At 49.8% G+C, this 17,883-nt stretch overlaps 5 protein-coding genes across 5 annotated transcripts; 4 read left to right on the top strand and 1 right to left on the bottom strand.

The window, feature by feature from the left end:
• Positions 1-106: 106 nt before the first annotated feature.
• On the top strand, positions 107-3,231 carry FOBCDRAFT_138497 (uncharacterized protein; the record flags this gene model as incomplete). Its single annotated transcript, XM_031187376.3, has 3 exons — positions 107-175; positions 238-2,890; positions 3,050-3,231. Coding segments are annotated over 3 exons (2,904 nt in total), but the record flags the coding sequence as incomplete, so codon positions are not given.
• Positions 3,232-4,853: 1,622 nt separating this feature from the next.
• FOBCDRAFT_240673 (uncharacterized protein) lies at positions 4,854-6,218 on the top strand (the record flags this gene model as incomplete). Its single annotated transcript, XM_031187377.2, has 3 exons — positions 4,854-5,113; positions 5,161-5,427; positions 5,480-6,218. 3 exons carry the CDS (start codon positions 4,854-4,856, stop codon positions 6,216-6,218), a joined length of 1,266 nt encoding a protein of 421 aa, XP_031038512.2.
• Positions 6,219-7,465: 1,247 nt separating this feature from the next.
• FOBCDRAFT_251002 (uncharacterized protein) lies at positions 7,466-9,903 on the top strand (the record flags this gene model as incomplete). Its single annotated transcript, XM_054704930.1, has 2 exons — positions 7,466-9,026; positions 9,077-9,903. 2 exons carry the CDS (start codon positions 7,466-7,468, stop codon positions 9,901-9,903), a joined length of 2,388 nt encoding a protein of 795 aa, XP_054560905.1.
• A 79-nt stretch (positions 9,904-9,982) lies between these two features.
• FOBCDRAFT_225009 (thioesterase-like superfamily-domain-containing protein) lies at positions 9,983-11,001 on the bottom strand. Its single transcript, XM_031187379.3, has one exon. It carries the CDS (start codon positions 10,963-10,965, stop codon positions 9,997-9,999), a length of 969 nt encoding a protein of 322 aa, XP_031038514.2. The 5' UTR covers positions 10,966-11,001; the 3' UTR covers positions 9,983-9,996.
• A 1,900-nt stretch (positions 11,002-12,901) lies between these two features.
• On the top strand, positions 12,902-17,777 carry FOBCDRAFT_294180 (ABC-2 type transporter-domain-containing protein; the record flags this gene model as incomplete). The annotated part of the gene is made up of 11 exons (XM_059611842.1): positions 12,902-13,490; positions 13,535-13,986; positions 14,036-14,132; positions 14,169-14,668; positions 14,713-15,308; positions 15,361-15,706; positions 15,757-16,327; positions 16,374-16,759; positions 16,806-16,992; positions 17,041-17,311; positions 17,360-17,777. The coding sequence occupies 11 exons, from the start codon at positions 12,902-12,904 to the stop codon at positions 17,775-17,777; spliced, it is 4,413 nt and encodes a 1,470-aa protein (XP_059465072.1).
• Positions 17,778-17,883: the final 106 nt, after the last annotated feature.

The following is a 17,883-nucleotide window of genomic DNA, read 5'->3' as shown; positions in this document are numbered from 1 at the left end:
ATGCCGGTCCACTGCGGCGACAGACAGACAACAAGTTCTGGATCCCGAATCTACCATACCACTACTCCATCACCCTTATCCAGAATTGTCTCAAATATACACAGAAAAGACGAAGCGGAGAGTGGAGGACGGGAGGCATGTAACCCTGATTCCTCGACCAGAAAGGACAATTTCGGTAAGCAGTACTTGCAAGCTTTGGCACACCCCAGCCAGGTCTAACAGGGCATATGCGTCTAGATCAATACATACTTTAGCAGACTCAGACGACTTCCTGGCCGAGTTTCCACAGCAATAATTACTCAGATACGAGAGATCGCCGACTCCGACTCGTACTGTGAAACCTCACGATCCCTCGCGGCATATGTAATGGCAACATGGCTCATTGGGATTCACCGGTCCGCTGCCACTACGGCACCGTCACTTAGTGAGGCCGGACAATATCTAGTAATCTCCGCCAAGCTGGGACATGGTCAGGCTCGCGCTACGCTGGGAAAGGTACTGGATTGGATAGGGATGCCGAATCCTATAGAATCAAAGGTTGAGGAAAGTTGGCTCTACGACTTGGCTGTGCTTGGAGATCGACGTTCTTTAAAGCGACTGAGTTCAGAACGATGCGCTGAGGCATTGCGGGATCAGATATCAACACTGGATTCACGAATCAAAGAGAAAGCAGATATCTCTGCGCCTTCAGATCAGGCGCTTTCGGAAAGCGACCAGCTCAAAGACAGCGGCGAACTGAGAGGGCACCTCCCTCTCACCTGCAGGTACTTGGTTGGCCAGAGCTGGCATGTCAGCTTGCAAAAGATTCTCGACATACCAGGCCTCATGGATGCCGACTTGTGCGTTTCTCTTCTGATGCAAGCCTGTCAAGCGGGTGACTATAGGATTGCCAAAGTTCTCATCGAGCACGATACGCCGCTAAGAGATGAAACCTCCAGACTAACACCACTGCATTTCTTGGCCCATTTTGGAGATGAGGATATGCTTCCTTTAGCACGGCAGCTCAAAGACAGAGGTATCGATCTAGAAGCCCGCTGCAACCTCCCTGCGCAATGCACCTTTGGCCAACTCGATTTGCGAGACACCCTTGTTGATGCGACGCCTCTGCTGTTTGCGGTGGCACAGTCGAGCCTGACAGCAGTTTCTGTGCTTGTTTCCCTGGGCGCGGATCCATTCAACGGAGCCGAGAAGTATGAACCGCACACAGGAACTATTTCTGCTCAGAAACGTGGGAGGACATACTCACCAGTCCATTTTGCCGCAAGACTACACATGTCAGAAATCCTTCGGGCCCTGTTACCTGATGACAAGGAATATGGACAGTTGTGGGATTGGATGTGTTATGAAACGCACTCGCTAAAGGTCACTCCGCTATGGTGTGCCGTCGATTACTGGTACCAGGGCATGTACGATCGGGTATTACTGCATGGGAAAGATCACATCAAGAGATGCGAGGAGACTATTACTTTCCTGTTGAAACGTGGAAGTCAAGGCCACGCAGTCAGTTGGGATGTCGTCACCCAGGTCAAACATTCCGTGTTCACAGCAGCGACCTTGTACGGCCAACCGTTTGTGCTGAATCATCTGCGATCTTTAGACATTCAGCCCACTACGAAGAATCTCATCAGAACACTTCAGATTGCCCTTGATGTCGAGGACTTGACGGCGGTTGAGTACCTCCTGCCACTTGCCGAAAGAGAGACTCGAGACTCAGACTCGGCCTTTCAGCTTCAAGCATCGATTCAAGGTCACAAAGTTGCAGACTTCATCAGCCATTTATACGATATCAAGGAACGCCTCGAGTCAAACGCAAGGTCAAAACTCAAGCTTGATTTAATCAGGGATCCGCCACTCAAAGAAACCGTTGGCCCGGATGTCGGCCAGGACATCATGCAGCAGAAGGCTTCGCAGGGAGGCTTCAAGATGTCGTTCACTATACGGCCCGGGCCTGGTGGGCGCAGCATCATGGAACACACAGGCGAGTCGAGCATGATGCCGCCCAAAGGTACGCCTTTACCCATCGAAGCAGAAGACAGTGGCATTTCTGCCTTTGAAATGGCCGTCATGGGTGGGTACGAGGCACTTGCGAGCGAACTGTACGAGAGCGAGGAATGTGACGTGTCATGCCGCCGCGTAGATGAGGACGGCGATGAGACTACCCTCCTAGCACGTCTTATCCGCAAGAGCCGCAAGTACAGCAACTTTGACAAGCAAATCCTATTTCTTCTCGAGCTTACTCCCCCCAGCGCAGAAGAATTCTTCCGTGCGTGTATACCTTCTGGTTCAAATGCCAACGAAGGGCTATCTATTCTTCACATGTCTGTCATTCTTGACGAGTCTCAAACAGAGTTCAAGCCCCGCGCCCCGCGCCAGATTGTCTCTGCCATCATTGAGAAGTACCCAGACTCAGAGTATCTGAACGCAGTCAATGCAGAGTTTGGCGCTGCTGTACATATAGCAGTCGAAATGGGTAATCTGGATGCACTCAAGGAACTTGAACATGAAGACGTTGAGTGGAATCTTCTAAACGGGCATGGGGAGACACCCCTCGACATTACGGCCCGGCGGCTACTAAACGTACATAAGTTTCTACAGCAGAGCCGTCATCTCCAAAAGCTGGAACAGCCCGAAGAGTACAAAGAAGCTGTGAGCACTTATCGGGCGAATGAACAGCGGACGAAGAGCTTTCTACAAGGGAGGGGGGGAAGATACGAAAAGTACAACGGGTTCATGCACAGGAGGAGTGAGACTGAGTGGGATCTAGAGAACTTTACCGTCTCGGGGAGCATGCAAGTCAACGTCGCGGAGCACTTGGCGATCCTTGAAAGCCGTTCGGTTGGCGAGAGTGAACCAAATGTAGCAGCTCATCTGCGTAAACTAAGAGTTTGGAGTGAGTTGGGGGTGGATGAATGTATGCTTCACCTTGCTGATGGTACAGCGGTGACTTGAGCTTTGTATAAGTTCTGGGAAGATCAGGGAATCAACTAGGTACTATAACAGAATATAGACATTCCTAACTGCAGTTTTGTTCTATATGTTGACAATAAAGAATTCTCGGAAGCACTGCAGGCGTTAGACAAGGGTACCGCAGTAATTTGTATCACAGCTGATAGGGGCTCCGTCCAACAAGTCGTTTGGCGGGCATGGTACGACAAGCCTGATCAGCTAAACGACGTCTTTCCGATAGCCCCATACGATGATTTTTTGCAGAATAACGGAGTAAGGGACTGACAAAGTGTCGAAATACCTCAATTAACCAGCACTCTAAGAAGTTCATTAGATAGCTATAAGAAAGAAAAACCCAGATGGCTGAATCCTTGTAAAACCATGACATTCTATTTCTCTTAGCTAGTACTCAATACCTTACCCGATTTATTACTAGCTCCGCGTCATCAGCTAGCCAGAATCGTCGTCAATCTCATCAAGGCCACACTGCCATGATCCATACACGGATTTGAGCTTCATAGGCCAATCAGGAGACTGTATTTAGTTTTCTGAATTGCCGACTTGGAAGACATGACCTTCCTAATTGGTGTAGTCCAGCTGAATAGCATGAACGCCTCCTGCCAATCCCTATTTCCCTTGTCTGAGTCCTGTTGACAATTGCCGAGACAAATTCTTGTGATAATTGAATGCCGACGTGTTGCATGACATATAAGCCGTGCTCCTTCGGCGACACATCACATAAGCCTCAGTGGCATCTTACAGGGACCTCACTTACTCCCCGCGCAAACTGGTCACTGCTCCTTGGGCAACTCTCCCGATACACGCTCTCAGTACCTAATCTTACTCGTCAAGTATTCTTCACGGGTACATCACAAACAAAGACAACCTAGGACCACAGAAAATAATGTATCGCTATATGTCCATCAAAGCCTGCAAAAATCCTTCTTCACCAACATCTTCCGCCGGAGCATCCTCGCCGCGCCCTCGGCCGTTCCCCATAACATGTCAGCGCTGGAAATTACACAATCTTAGTCAATGCCGACGACTCTGTGCGAACCGCATAATTAAATCCATCGGCATTGCGTACATGGTGGGAATGTCACTTTCTGACCTTCCGAATTGGGGAAAGGTCCTTGTTTTGCACTTGCATGGTAAAACGAAAATCACGCTGGCCGCGTCTCGGGCGCGAGTCAGCGAAAACAACTCAAATACAGGGGAGAAGCGACTCTTTTTCGCATTAGTTTTCGGGAGGTGTTGCTGAAGTCCTTTGTATGGTCGACCTCGACCGTTTAGTGTTAGCATGGATGATACATCAGGACTGAATAGACCGGTGGACATGAAACATCTCCATGACGACCTTCTTGCAAGGGAATTGATTGAGCTGATGATGGCCTATGATCAAAGCACTGCGATTGCCGCATTAATTAGTCAGATAAAGACAAGCTTCATGAATCTCTCCCAGCTGCCTGGCGCTCGTCCCCTCTGATCTTCATATCACTCTCCATCGCGATGGTTCAACCTCCTCCTCCTCCTTCGAGAAGCACCAATGCCGATCCCTCAAACGACAGCCCTAAAAGCCAAGAGCCATCTACCGGCGTCTTAAAGCTCCCCACCAGCAAATTTGACACCGCGCCAATTGGAACTGTTACCAACAGCGACTATTTAAGCCTTATACTACTTTAGGTCCATGATTTACAACGTCCCGGGTTCCCCTTGGCGATCACATATGGGGTTCCCCTGTTGCAGATCAATCCTTCGGCAAATTCACATGAAAGGGGGTCAACATTCTCAGGCTTAAAACTCTGACAATGGCTTGCATTCCCCGGTGCAGAACGCGAATGTCCTTTTAGGGATTTCTTTGCCTTTCTTAGCATTTGATAATCTTTGTGCAGGTGAGGCTTGACAATATGGAGATCGGGCTATCAACCAACGATGTCAAGCTCATCACCATCATTCAGCAAGTATGCTCCGTTCTATCGCTGGTAGGATGTCTCTTCATCATCACAACCTTCTGTCTCTGCGATGCTTTTCACAAACCCATCAATCGGCTTGTTTTTTATGCATCGTTTGGTAATATCATGGCGAGTATTTGCTTCATCATGGCTGATTCGTTTATCGACGCGCCTGATGGGGCTGGATGTCAGACACAGGCCTTCTTGCTCCACACGTACGTTCACAGACAATTTCGCTACGACGCTTGGCTAATTTGTGCAGTTTTGTTGGGGCTGATGCGTTATGGACCCTTGCGATGGCGATTAATGTTTACCTTGCGTTCTACTATCGCTTCGATGCGCAGCGGTTGAGGAAGATGGAGTTACCGTATTTACTTCTCTGTTATGGTATCCCATTCTTGCCAGCATTTATCTTCATCTTCGTTAAGAATGGCGATGGCGTGAGAGTTTATGGTAGCGCTGTTCAGTGGTGCTGGATCACTTCATCATGGGACACTCTGCGCATCGCAACATTCTACGGGCCAATCTGGTAACTACACCTGCCCTACCTCACAGTTTATTACAGTGTACTGACAATACAGGGTCATCATCGCCATCACCCTCGCAATCTACATCCGCTCCGGCAGCACCATCTACCGAAAACGCCAACAACTCCTCAAAGCACAGGGCTCTGGCTCAGGTGGTCTATCATACGCCAACCAAAGCACCATCAACAACATGAAGACCACCGAAGTGACCATCACCTCCGAAGCAGCGACCCAACCCGACGCGATCCAATTACAAAACATGGGCCATCAAGTTACCGTCCATGCTATTGGCGAGCATGCTGAGCCCCAGCCACCTCAACCGATTGCTCGTGTAACCAGCACCATGCCCCAACCTGTCCAGCGCCCGGCGGTGCGCCCTAGCAACGATGTATACCGTGCGGCATGGGCTTATACAAAAGTCGCGATGCTGTTTTTTGCGGTGATATTAATTACGTGGATTCCGTCCAGCGCTAATAGGATGTATTCACACATTCACCCTTCGGAAGTCAGCAAGCCTTTGCAATTCATGAGCGCGACGGTCCTTCCGCTTCAAGGATTCTGGAACGCGGTTATTTATGCCGTTACGTCATGGGCCGCATGCAAAGCGGTGCTGGAAGAGAGAGGCCTTTGGGGATCGAGAACAAGGATAAATGAACCGGCTTGGGAGGCTGATGAGGAGCGTGGAAAGAGGAGAAGTAAACTCAAGACTATGTTGAACTCAAGGACAGAAGATTCTGAGAGCCTGAGAGAGTTGGCTCATCAGAACAAGTCTGATGATGGGCGAAGCGTATGAATATGACGATCTTGTTTTTTTTTTATATTTCTACTTCAAGCAATGATACCATATACCTTTCAATAGCATACAGATGTTTAATACCTTCACTCGTCGGAATAGTAGCGTCGATAGTCTCTTTACGCATAAGCCCAGTAGACTGGCCTTAAGCTCAAGCGACTATGCTTGTGCCTCGTGCGCATGACAGAAGACAGGCAGAAGAATATAACTAGGTCTGTTACATCACAACAGCTTCAACAATTTAACTTTAAGTGAAGTAAACCGAATACCGAAACTAGGACTAAGTTCACAGGGTAATTCGCTTCTAAACCTCCACTTATATCCATCTACTTTCAGTCTCGTCTTCCTCTTGATACAGCGCAAAGATTTGGTGATGAACCGCGTACTACTTCTCCAAATAAAATTACTTATTATCTGTGTGCGGAAGTCAGCTCACAAAACAGGTTTTTGCCGGATCTTTCCGTGTTCTGCCCTCATATTATGCTCTTACCCGTGTACAAACGATAAACGTCGGGAGATCTTGTTGCATAGTGCGCAATCCTTTTCCCGTGCCCTGACATGGATGTACTATCGTTAGTATAAACATGAAAAATCCTCTCATTCTCAGCTTGACTTCAACAGCGCTATCAGGGTTACGAAAGCTGACGATAACCAGATAGATTTGCCTCATTTTATTGCAATAATCATGGTCGCAGTGGGGAGAGCGCTATGTTTAATCAGGTTGACTTTTATTTAGGTGGCGTTGACCATAGCTCATACATAGCCTATGCAATCAGCCTCACACTATCACTTCTCATCTCACCGCTTAACGGTCCGCAACGGTAAGCATAGACAACAAGGCAACCGTTTCGACAAGAGACAACAAGTCTAAACCACTCTCATGCAAGCCACCGTTACAAAACCTGCTGGTGTTGCAGGGATCCTCGTTATGCTGATAATTAGTTGGCCTGTTGGTTGTAGGGCCAGCGACAGACATCCCGGCCTACCAATATTTTGATTGGACGTGCAAATAATCAGCCTGTCAATTATAGAAAAAAAACAAAGACGTGCGCGAGGGGCCTCCTTTTTCTTCTCCTTTTTACTGTTCATTTTTTTTTTCTATGCTGTGCCTGTCTGTCGAAAAGTCCTTTTCGCGTCAATGGTTTCTGGCGACATCGTTGATGCCTGGCGTATCGCTTGTCTTCAACTCACTTATAGCACGCAACATATCGATACTGCTAGACGCACGCTAACTAGCTAGCCCTATAATGGCGGACCAAGCCACAACGAGCCCAGCCATTGGGAGCCCCCCAGGCCTCCATTCATCACGAGTCGCTGCCATACAGGCACTCCTCCAACAATGGACGCCTCTTCCGCATTCGACGAAGTCACCAGAAGAGGAGTTCCAAGAAAAGTATAAGGAAGCACAAGCACGTTTCGACACAGCGACCGCCTTGACGCGTGGCCATTCAGAGGACCCAGCCTCGTACACAGCTAAGGTGGATCATGTCGTATCCTGCGGAATCCGCCTGAACGAACTAGTCGCAGAGCATAAAGCACACAAGGATGATAAAGAGCGCAAGTATCAGCAGTTGTTCTTGAGTCAACAGGTTGCTCTTATTTTTGGGCTCCTCGACACATTCGGTCCTGAGCTCGGTAAAGCGTTGTACAAGACGTGGCGAATGCGTGGCCAGCGGCCTTTAAATAACCCTACCCAGCCGAATACTATCGCTGGCTCAGCAGCTGAGGTGACGGCTAACTCGTCTTTCACTACCAATACAAGCCCCGTCTCGCAACGACTACATCCACAGAACGCTACGAATGAAACCGCTCTTGTCCTTCCAGTCGCCGAAAGCTCTAGAGTTCAAGAAGCACGCACAACCGGCCAGTCTTCAGAAAAGGCCCAACAGCCATCGCAAGCCCAGCAGAAGAGACCCGCGAGCCCTCCACACGCCAACCTATCCCACCTAGCCAAGCGGTCCCGGCCAAACATACCTCAGCCTCCAAAGTCACTTACCGGCGACCGATCGATCGACTTCGCCGACGTGTACCAGGACGGCAACGCCGAAACAAAATACATGATCACCTCTCACAAGGATTCTTGGTATATTCTAGAGTGCAAGAAATGCAAACTGCACTTCAGGACCATTAATCCCGTCAAAGGTGCTCGAAAGCATTTGACATCAGGGGCGCATGGTCACTTACAGCCCAATCACGACCAGACAATTAGTATGCTCGGCACGCGGGTGAGAGACTGCACCAAGGAGCTGGCAGATCTCAACAATGACGTTACGCAAAGGCCTTCGTACGAAGCTCTAGGTAGACCTTCAAGCGTTCTTTCCACTGAGTCCACAAGCTCTAGCCGCGAGCACCCTCGAACGAGAAGCACCCAGGTCATCCCCGGTCTGGACCCAAAGCCAGGTGAGATTTACACCGCCTTCTGGCCAAAGACGAAGCAATTCTACGCGATCCTCGTCTTGCCGTGGGGCAGCTTCCGCCAGTTTGGTTGGGAAATGACACTCAAGAGCTGCTCCGATATTCTAGACAGGGACAGGGATATTCCGAGCTGCTACAACTACGATCGTGATACAGAGAGTGTCGAGTGGACTGAGAACTACAAGCCTGGGGGCCGGTATTATCACAAGCGGAAATATCCGGTGCTCTATTTCGATGCGGCCGACGTTCCGGGGAAGTGTCTTGTCGGATGGGTTGGCGTTAATGAGTTTCGATATTACGATCCTCATGATGCAGAGATTCCTTTCAAAGACAAGGTCGATGACTTTATCCGAAGAATGGGGGAGCGCAATCTGTCGGGAGATGTCGAAATGGGTACGTATCATCGACGCAAGGTATCATGAGTTACGGCTGATCATATATAGATGCACAAGCTACTGACTCAGCCTCAGGCAATGCCTCAGATCAACAACAGAACACTGGAGCCGATCAGCCACGGTTGGGAGCGTCTATGCGTACAGCTATTTATGTCTCGGACGGCGATGATAGCGACGACGATGAGGACGAGACTGAAGCTAGGCCGTCAACGGTGCGGCAACAACCGAAAGAGCCACGAGTAAAGACCGAGCCGACGAACGAAGAAGCTCCGACACAACCCTCCGATGCTGCTACGGCGCAAACAACTACCAACTCGGTCGGCTCAGAGTCGGCGAATCAGTGGAATGGCCTTGATCATACACCGACTGTTCCAAACCCTGGCTCACGTGTTGATGCCAACGGTATGCTCAACACTGCGGTACCAAACACCTCTGCGGTTGAGGATTCTAGTATTTCTTCCTCTCATGCGCCTCCCAGACCCGGTAGGCAGATATGCGATGAGCTTCCAACACCATGCTGGAGCGGGCCCCAGCCGCGAGAGCACCAAATTGCTCCGATCGAGGACACCGGTCCCCGTGCCCCAGAAGCCGTAATGGCTCCCGGAGATCCCCCAACAGCAAACGGACCAGCTCCATTCGCACGCATGAGCAATCACGCTGCGTTGGAGAACTCTGCTCCGTTGGACCTGTATGGCTATCTATCTCCTGAATTCGCCGCAAATACGACTGCAGATGCCGCGGGGAATGGTGGTTTGATATGGATGACGCCGCGGACCGCGACGGAGGTATCGCGGGACCGTGAGATAGACATCCGAAACGCAGCTGCGAGACGAACTAATTGGCGGCAGCCATTTGTCAGTGACGATACTGATTAAATATAAACTCAAGATTGGGGGGAGCACTGGATTCTAGAAAAAAGTACACATTACTCTATTAATATCTTCTTATACACTACCTAGTCATACACTCTATAGCTTAGGCACAACAACGCCCTCTCTCAACCTCATAATAGACTGCTGCGTATTACTCGCGATTAAATTCCCATGCTTATCCCACAACTTCCCCTCCGAATATGTTCTATTCCCCCCTCCCCTACTCGTCTTCCTCTCTCTAACATGCCACTCCCCCATCTTGACCTCCGGCACAAAAATCCTCAACGCAAAGTCCAGCGTCGAACAAGCAGCAGTGTCGTCAAACCACATATGGTTATGGCTCAAGGGCAAGAATGAAAGACCGCCGTCCATGAGGAATGCTAGCGCGCTCATGTTGGCGGTTGGTGTTGGGAGATCGTGGAGGGCGCGCTGCCACTCGGCGGATACTTTTTCCGTGATGGGGAGGTGGTCTTGGGTTGTTTTGGTGTGTCGTGCTGCGCCGGAGAGGTTTTGGGATGATACGCCGGCGGTGCAATAGCGCGTCTCAAAGAAATCTGCATTCGCTGCAAAAGACTTGGTGAATTCCTTGCCTTGCTTCTCAGTAACACTGCCTTTCTCCAACAACCCCTTCACCAACTCCTCCAAACTCGGACAATCCTCCGCCCTCGGCCACTTGGAGCACATTGCCTCAGAGTAATCCCAGCTCGAAGGCTCAATTACATGAAAATCCGCGAGGACTTCCATACAAACACGGAATTTCCCGTTAGGTTGCTGCTGCTTAACCTGAACCCTTCGTGTAGCGAAAGATCGCGTATCTCGAATGTTGGTTACACTGCAGTGGAGTTTCTTATCGGTTGATGCTGGGCCGTGGAAGTGGCCTAGCACAGAGTACAGTGACATTGAGGGCGGTGCTGTGTGACATGCTGCGTTGACGGCGATGCTGGCTGTGCAGCCGCCGTACGCTATGGGCATGGCGTTGCCCATCCTGATGGGGTTGAGGCGGGAGACATATTCTCCGGGGGAGACTTGGTCTACTGCCACTTGCTCCGCTAATGTTGGGGCCATCTTGTTGGTTGGATTTGAGAGGTGCAAGGAGAGTGTTGAATGGAATTGGGTATTTTAATAGGAGATGCTCATGGCTTCAAATAACAACGTTTAAGCTCGGTATTAAGTGGGTCTACCTCGGCTCGGTTACTTCAAGAGTGGATCTGAGATCTGGTGCTTATCTCGATAAGATGCGCTGTATCGTGATGCGACAGCGTAGCTGCGTAACATTGCAGAATTAGCTGCATTGTTATTGTATCACGATGCTCTTTATACCGCTGTTCTGGACAGTCAAAGAAAAGGGTTGCATTCCCCTGATATAAAGAGACACCGTAGATATCTCATGGGATTGATTGTGGTTCAGCGGATTATTATATATCCGCGGCCGAAGTATTGCAGCTTGCCCTTTATCTTAAACTTCTTCTCGGCAAGAATTAGCAAGATGTAGTTATGATATAATAAATAGAGAAAGTAAGAGAAATGATTAGCTCTATTCGATGACCTGCTATAGACTTTTCTTTGTATCTGATGAAATGGCTGTTTGAACCTCGGTCTATAGAGTCATAAGCTGATTGGCCAGGCAAGGATTATTGGCTTACTACATAACAGAGCCCAGACTAAAGCTGGTCGCCGGCGACGAGTTTTACAGCAACGGGTAATAGTTGTTCCGACGGCTAGGAGAGAGTCCTTGACGAGCTTGTTATTTATAAAAGGTTAAGCATTTTAATAAGAGTATTTATAGTTAAATTATATTATTTCTTATTCTTTAGATAGTAATTATCGTCTTAGAATCTCACTCTTACTATTTAGACTATTTAAAATAGGATGTGCTCTCCGTGTTTTTGTGTCAAGTCGGGAACCTACCGTCTGATAATTATAAACGCGTCACCTCATATAAATATTTCGCTGCTTCATTTTAGGACAATGCAAACATTTTTAATTTGATTCCTTGTCTATTTGACAGCATGCCGATTCCTGTTTCTTTTCGGGGTTTAATTTATGAATCTCATAGAAATGTGTAGGGTAACGCGTCTCCCGCATTGACCACTCATAAACTCTAAGACCAATCGCGACTCAAAAGACGGCAGATCTATCTCTCCGATCATGGCGGATAATTAGCCCGGTTATTCTCTGCATAGTGCACACAGTCAGACTAAGAAATAACGTATGATGGACCCGTCATGCCAAAACGGATTCATCCAATAATGTTCAACGTGGCTTACATCTTATCAATCCAGAAGCTTGGCATTTAACCAAGTGGGACTAAGTAACAAGCATAACAATCCAGCAATTCGATGGCTCAATCAAACCTGCATGTTCAGCTCGCACTCGTTCTTCGCTGTCGCGTCACGTAAAGCGCGGACAGCGAGAGTGAGAGCGACATAGAGTAAGACACCGGCTACATCGTAATGCATCATACCCTCGTGACAAGATGAAACCCAAAGACCGAAATCATCACAGAATAACTTCTCAGTTGTGTCAGATTCACCCATCCATTACATGGTATTCACCCCATCAGAGCCGCAAACCGCAAAACTCGCGTTCCGAAAAGCTCTTCCGAATCAGGGCTCCTCCTCATAAGCGAGATGTCAGCTCCTGCTCGGGCACCCGCGGGTTCCTTGTACAGTGGGTAACGAATCCACTTCCTCACCAATGACAATCGCCGTGTCCGTCGGGCCGGGTCGATTTGGTAGAAACGGCATTTCATGGGGTGATTGTCCGCGGGGACCCGGGGGAAAGAGGGTAATATTCGTAAAAAGATTTGATCTTCTCCCGGCTCCGTCTGTCCGTTATGTTCTGGAAAGACCGAATGTGATTCAATCGCCCTAATTCATCTGCGGCTCTGAAGGCTTGATGCACATATATAAGCATAACTGAACCGCATGCTATGACTTTAGCTTAAATAGACCTCCTTGCCTCAATCGAGTCAATCTTCACTCCAGCAATTTCATCAAAAATGACAAAACGACTCTCGAGGACAATGTCCTCTCACAGCCAACACGACGACCACCTTTCCGACTCAACAGCCAATACACCAACAGAAGAACCTCAGCAGGACATCACCCAACACATTAGCAATCTCGCCCGTCAACTCTCCCGTGTCTCAACAACAGCCGGCAATGAACTCCACGCCTTCTCACCCCAGCCCGGCACTAAGCTGGACCCCAACTCACCAACCTTTGATCCAAGAGCTTGGGTAAAAGCCTTTGTGAGGCTAGTCGAGTCCGACGCTGGAGCAGCGCCGCCGCGCAGTCTGGGCGTTGCGTTCAAGAACTTGAATGTTTACGGCTGGGGCACTGGTGCTGAACATCAGAAGACTATTGTTGATTATCCTATTGATGTTGTCAAGTATCTTGTTGGTCTGGTTGGCGGCGGGAAGAAGAGACGGGTTGATATCTTGAGGAATTTTGAGGGCATTGTTGATGAAGGAGAGTTGCTACTTGTTCTTGGACCGCCTGGCTCAGGATGTTCGACGCTTTTGAAGACTATTGCTGGTGAGACAGCTGGTCTCGAAGTTGGACCTGATTCCTACATGAACTTCCGAGGTATATCGTTCCAATCTTGTCATAGACGTTGTTAACGAGTTCAGGTATCGACGAGAAGAGCATCCGCCGCTCATTCCGTGGCGACGTTCTCTACAACGCCGAGATCGACTGCCATCTCGCCCATCTCACCGTCGGCGAGACCCTCTCCTTCGCCTCATCCGCCCACTCACCACGCCACGTCCCTGGCGGGGTAACTCGTTCTCAAGCCGACACCATGATGCGCGATGTCATGATGGCCATCTTCGGCATCAGCCACACGGTAGACACTCGTGTCGGCAGCGACTTTGTGCGCGGTGTAAGCGGTGGTGAGAGGAAGCGAGTCAGCATCGCTGAGGCTGCGCTCACAGGGGCAAAGCTGCAGTGCTGGGATAATACCACGCGCGGGTTGGACAGTGGGAACGCGATCAACTTTTGTAGGACTTTGAGATTGCAGGCTGATCTTGTTGGTGTTGCTGCTGCGGTGGCGATTTATCAGGCGCCGCAGTCTGCGTACGATGTAAGTGCCCTGACATGATGCTCATAGACATGGACACTAACGAGGGCAGTTGTTTGATCGTGTGACGGTCTTGTATGAGGGTCATCAGATCTTCTTTGGCCGCATCAACGAAGCGAAGCAGTATTTTGAGAATCTCGGCTTCGAGTGTAAGTCCTCCACGAACCTCTGTATGTCAAGTCAAGCTGACAATTCAGGCCCCGATCGCCAGACGACGCCCGACTTCCTCACCTCAATGACCAGCCCCCAAGAACGCCGCGTAAGGTCAGGCTTCGAATCCTCCGCCCCCCGAACCCCCCAAGAATTCGCCGAGCGCTGGCAATCGAGCCCCCAACGCAAAGCCCTCCTGCAAGAAATCGCCGCGTACGAAGCAAACCACCCGCCCGCGCAGCGTCTCGAAGAGTATAAATCCTCCCGCCGGGCCGAACAGTTCAAGAACCAGCGATCCAAGTCTCCATATACAATCTCGTACCTTGCGCAGGTGAAGCTTACTCTTTGGAGAGGTTGGAGGCGATTGCTGGCTGATCCGGGATTTACTATCGCGTCGTTGATATTTAACCTTATCATGGCGCTTGTGTTGGGGACGATGTTTTTTAACTTGAAGGATGATAGTTCGAGCTTTTACTACCGTGGTGGATTGATCTTTTTTGCATTGTTGTTTAATGCTTTTGCGAGTCAGCTTGAGGTATGTCCGGTGTTCCATCATGAGGAGATTTACTAACAGCTTAGGTCCTTACTGTTTATGCTGAACGCCCTGTTGTCGAGAAGCATAACCGCTATGCGTTCTACCATCAATCTGCCCAAGCCATTGCCAGTTACATCATTGATCTCCCCTACAAGACCGTCAACATGATCATCTTCAACCTGCTGATCTACTTCATGGCTCATCTCCGCCGCGACGCAGGCCACTTCTTCTTCTTCTGTCTCACCTCGTACCTTACGACGCTCGTCATGTCGTGTATCTACCGCACCCTCGCATGCGTCACCCGCACGACCCATCAGGCCATGATCCCCGTATCGATTCTGAGTCTTGGACTCATGATTTACACGGGCTTCACCATGCCGACGGACTACATGCTTGGATGGTCGAGATGGATGAACTACATCAATCCCTTGGCTTATGCCTTTGAGGCGTTGATGGCGAGTGAGTTCCATAATCGGCAATTCGCCTGTGCGGGTATGGTTCCTCAGGGTCCGGGGTATGATGATCTCCCTGCCGATTCTCGTATTTGCTCTGTCGTTGGGGCTCAGCCTGGATCATCTGTGGTCGATGGTGATAGGTATATCAACATGTCTTTCAAGTACTACAATTCCAACAAATGGCGGTATGCAAAGCCTCTCCTTTACGTTACCTATACCTATACTGATTTCTCACAGCAACATCGGCATCCTTCTTGGCTTTCTCTTCGGCTTCCTCATCCTGTACATCATTGCAGCCGAACACGCGAAGCCTCCCAGGAACAAGGGAGAGGTTCTTGTCTTCCGCAAGGGTCGCATGCCTCCCAACTTTGAGAAGGATCACGGCGATGTCGAGACTCAAGCCACTGATCGACCTGTCGTCGCTGAAAAGGTGAACAACAACCCTACCAGTGGGCTCACTGCTGGCGCTTCTGTGTTTCACTGGGAGGATCTCTGTTACGATATCCAGATCAAGGGTAAGGACCGTCGATTATTGGATCACGTTGACGGATGGGTCAAGCCCGGCAAATCAACAGCTTTGATGGTACGTTCTCTCTCACCTACCGCTTGTCTGTGACTCAACTGACTCTTCAGGGCGTGTCTGGCGCTGGTAAAACGACCCTTCTCGACGTCCTCGCAACCCGCGTAACAATGGGCGTCGTATCCGGCAACACCCGTATCGACGGCCTTGCAACCGACTCCTCCTTCCAACACCGCGTCGGCTACGTCCAGCAACAAGATCTCCACCTCACAACAATGACCGTCCGCGAAGCCCTCGAGTTCAGCGCCCTCCTCCGCCAATCCGCCGAGATCTCCCGCGCCGACAAACTCGCATACGTAGAGCACGTCATCGACATGCTAGATATGCAGGAGTTTTCAGACGCTGTTATCGGAACGCCTGGTGAGGGGTTGAACGTCGAGCAGAGGAAAAGATTGACGATTGGTGTCGAGTTGGCTGCTAGACCACAGTTGTTGGTGTTTTTGGATGAGCCGACTAGTGGGCTGGATTCGCAGACTAGTTGGGCGATTTGTGATCTTATTGAGAAGCTTACGGCTAGTGGACAGGCGGTCTTGTGCACGATTCATCAGCCTTCTGCGATGTTGTTCCAGAGATTTGATCGTCTTCTGTTGCTTGCTCCCGGTGGAAAGACGGTTTACTTTGGCGGTAAGTTCCCCCAACACCTCATTGAGATCTTTACTAACATCTACAGACCTCGGCGAGCAATCACAGACTCTTCTCAAGTATTTCGAACGCAACGGCGCACCCCCCTGTCCTCAAGACGCGAACCCCGCAGAGTACATGCTCGAGATCATCAAGCCCTCCAACGACGAAGAAGCCGAGAAGATCGACTGGCACCAGATCTGGAGAGATTCACCCGAGTTCCGAGAAGTCAAGCAGGAACTTCAACGACTTAACTCTCTACCTTCTACACGAGGAGCAGCGGCGAGTGCTCTGGAGAACGGTGATGCGTCGCAGCATAAGGAGTTTGTGGCTTCCTTCTCGACGCAGTTCCGTGAGGTGTTGATCAGGACTTGGAAGCATTTCTGGAGGTCGCCTACGTACATCTGGTCCAAGATCGCACTGCTCGTCTTATCGGTATGTTTGAGTTAGGTGTCAAGAGGGCGTTGGCTAACAGATGCAGTCACTTTACATCGGATTTACGTTTGAGGCCAAGAATACCATTCAGGGCTTGCAGAACCAGCTTTACGCCATCTTCATGTACATGGTTCTCTTCCAGAGTATCAACGATCAGATCATGCCCATGTTCCTGCCCCAGCGCGACCTCTACGAAGTCCGTGAGCGGCCCTCCAAGATCTACCGCTGGAACAGTAAGTTCTCCCCATCACCAATTCAAAGCGCGCTCTGACAAGTCCCAGCATATATCCTGTCCAACATCCTCGTTGAAGCAGCTTGGAACACCTTCATGGCTGTCCTCATGTACTTCACCTGGTACTACCCCGTCGGCTTCGTCCGCAACACTACCTCCGACGACCAAGCTATCCGAGGCTTCCTTGTCTTCTTGTACCTTTGGATGTTCATGCTCTTCACCAGTACTTTCTCTCATGCCGCCATCGTTTGTATTGCTACTGCTGAGGAAGCTGGTGTCATCGGATCTTTGTTGTGGATGCTTTCTATTTCGTTCTGCGGGTAAGCCACTCTGCCTTCTGACTATCGTGCCTATACTGACTGTTGCAGTGTTGGTGTCGCTTACAAGGACATCCCCAAGTTCTGGACCTTCATGTATCGCGTCTCACCAGCGACTTACCTCGTCGGCGGTATCATGTCGACTTGTGTCTGGGGCTCCAATGTCAAGTGCGCAGACAACGAGGTTCTCCAGATGGCTGTCCCTGGCAACATGACTTGTGGTGACTATATGGGTCCTTTCATCAAGGAAGCTGGTGGCTATCTTCTTGATCGCTCGTCCACTGATGTTTGCAAGTATTGCTCGCTTGCTACGACAGAGGAGTTCTTGCATAGGTTCAACATCAACTATGACGATCGATGGTGGCACTATGGATTGCTTTGGGTGTACATCTTTGCCAACTGTGCTGGAGCTCTGGGCTTCTACTGGTTGTTCAGGGTTCCGAAGGGAAGTGGTGTTAAGAGGGCTTAAGATGGAAGCCTAAGAGGAAATCTTAAGAGGGGATCTTAAGATGCAGCATTTATTTCTAGAATCTCATTTCACATGGATCAAGGCAGCATATCATAGACATAGGATA

The sequence above is a fragment of the Fusarium oxysporum genome, chromosome VI, assembly GCF_013085055.1.
Source record: "Fusarium oxysporum Fo47 chromosome VI, complete sequence".
In the NCBI taxonomy this organism is placed as follows: domain Eukaryota; kingdom Fungi; phylum Ascomycota; class Sordariomycetes; order Hypocreales; family Nectriaceae; genus Fusarium; species Fusarium oxysporum.
Note: the sequence above shows the minus strand (reverse complement) of the source record. Positions and strands in the feature narration are given on the sequence as shown.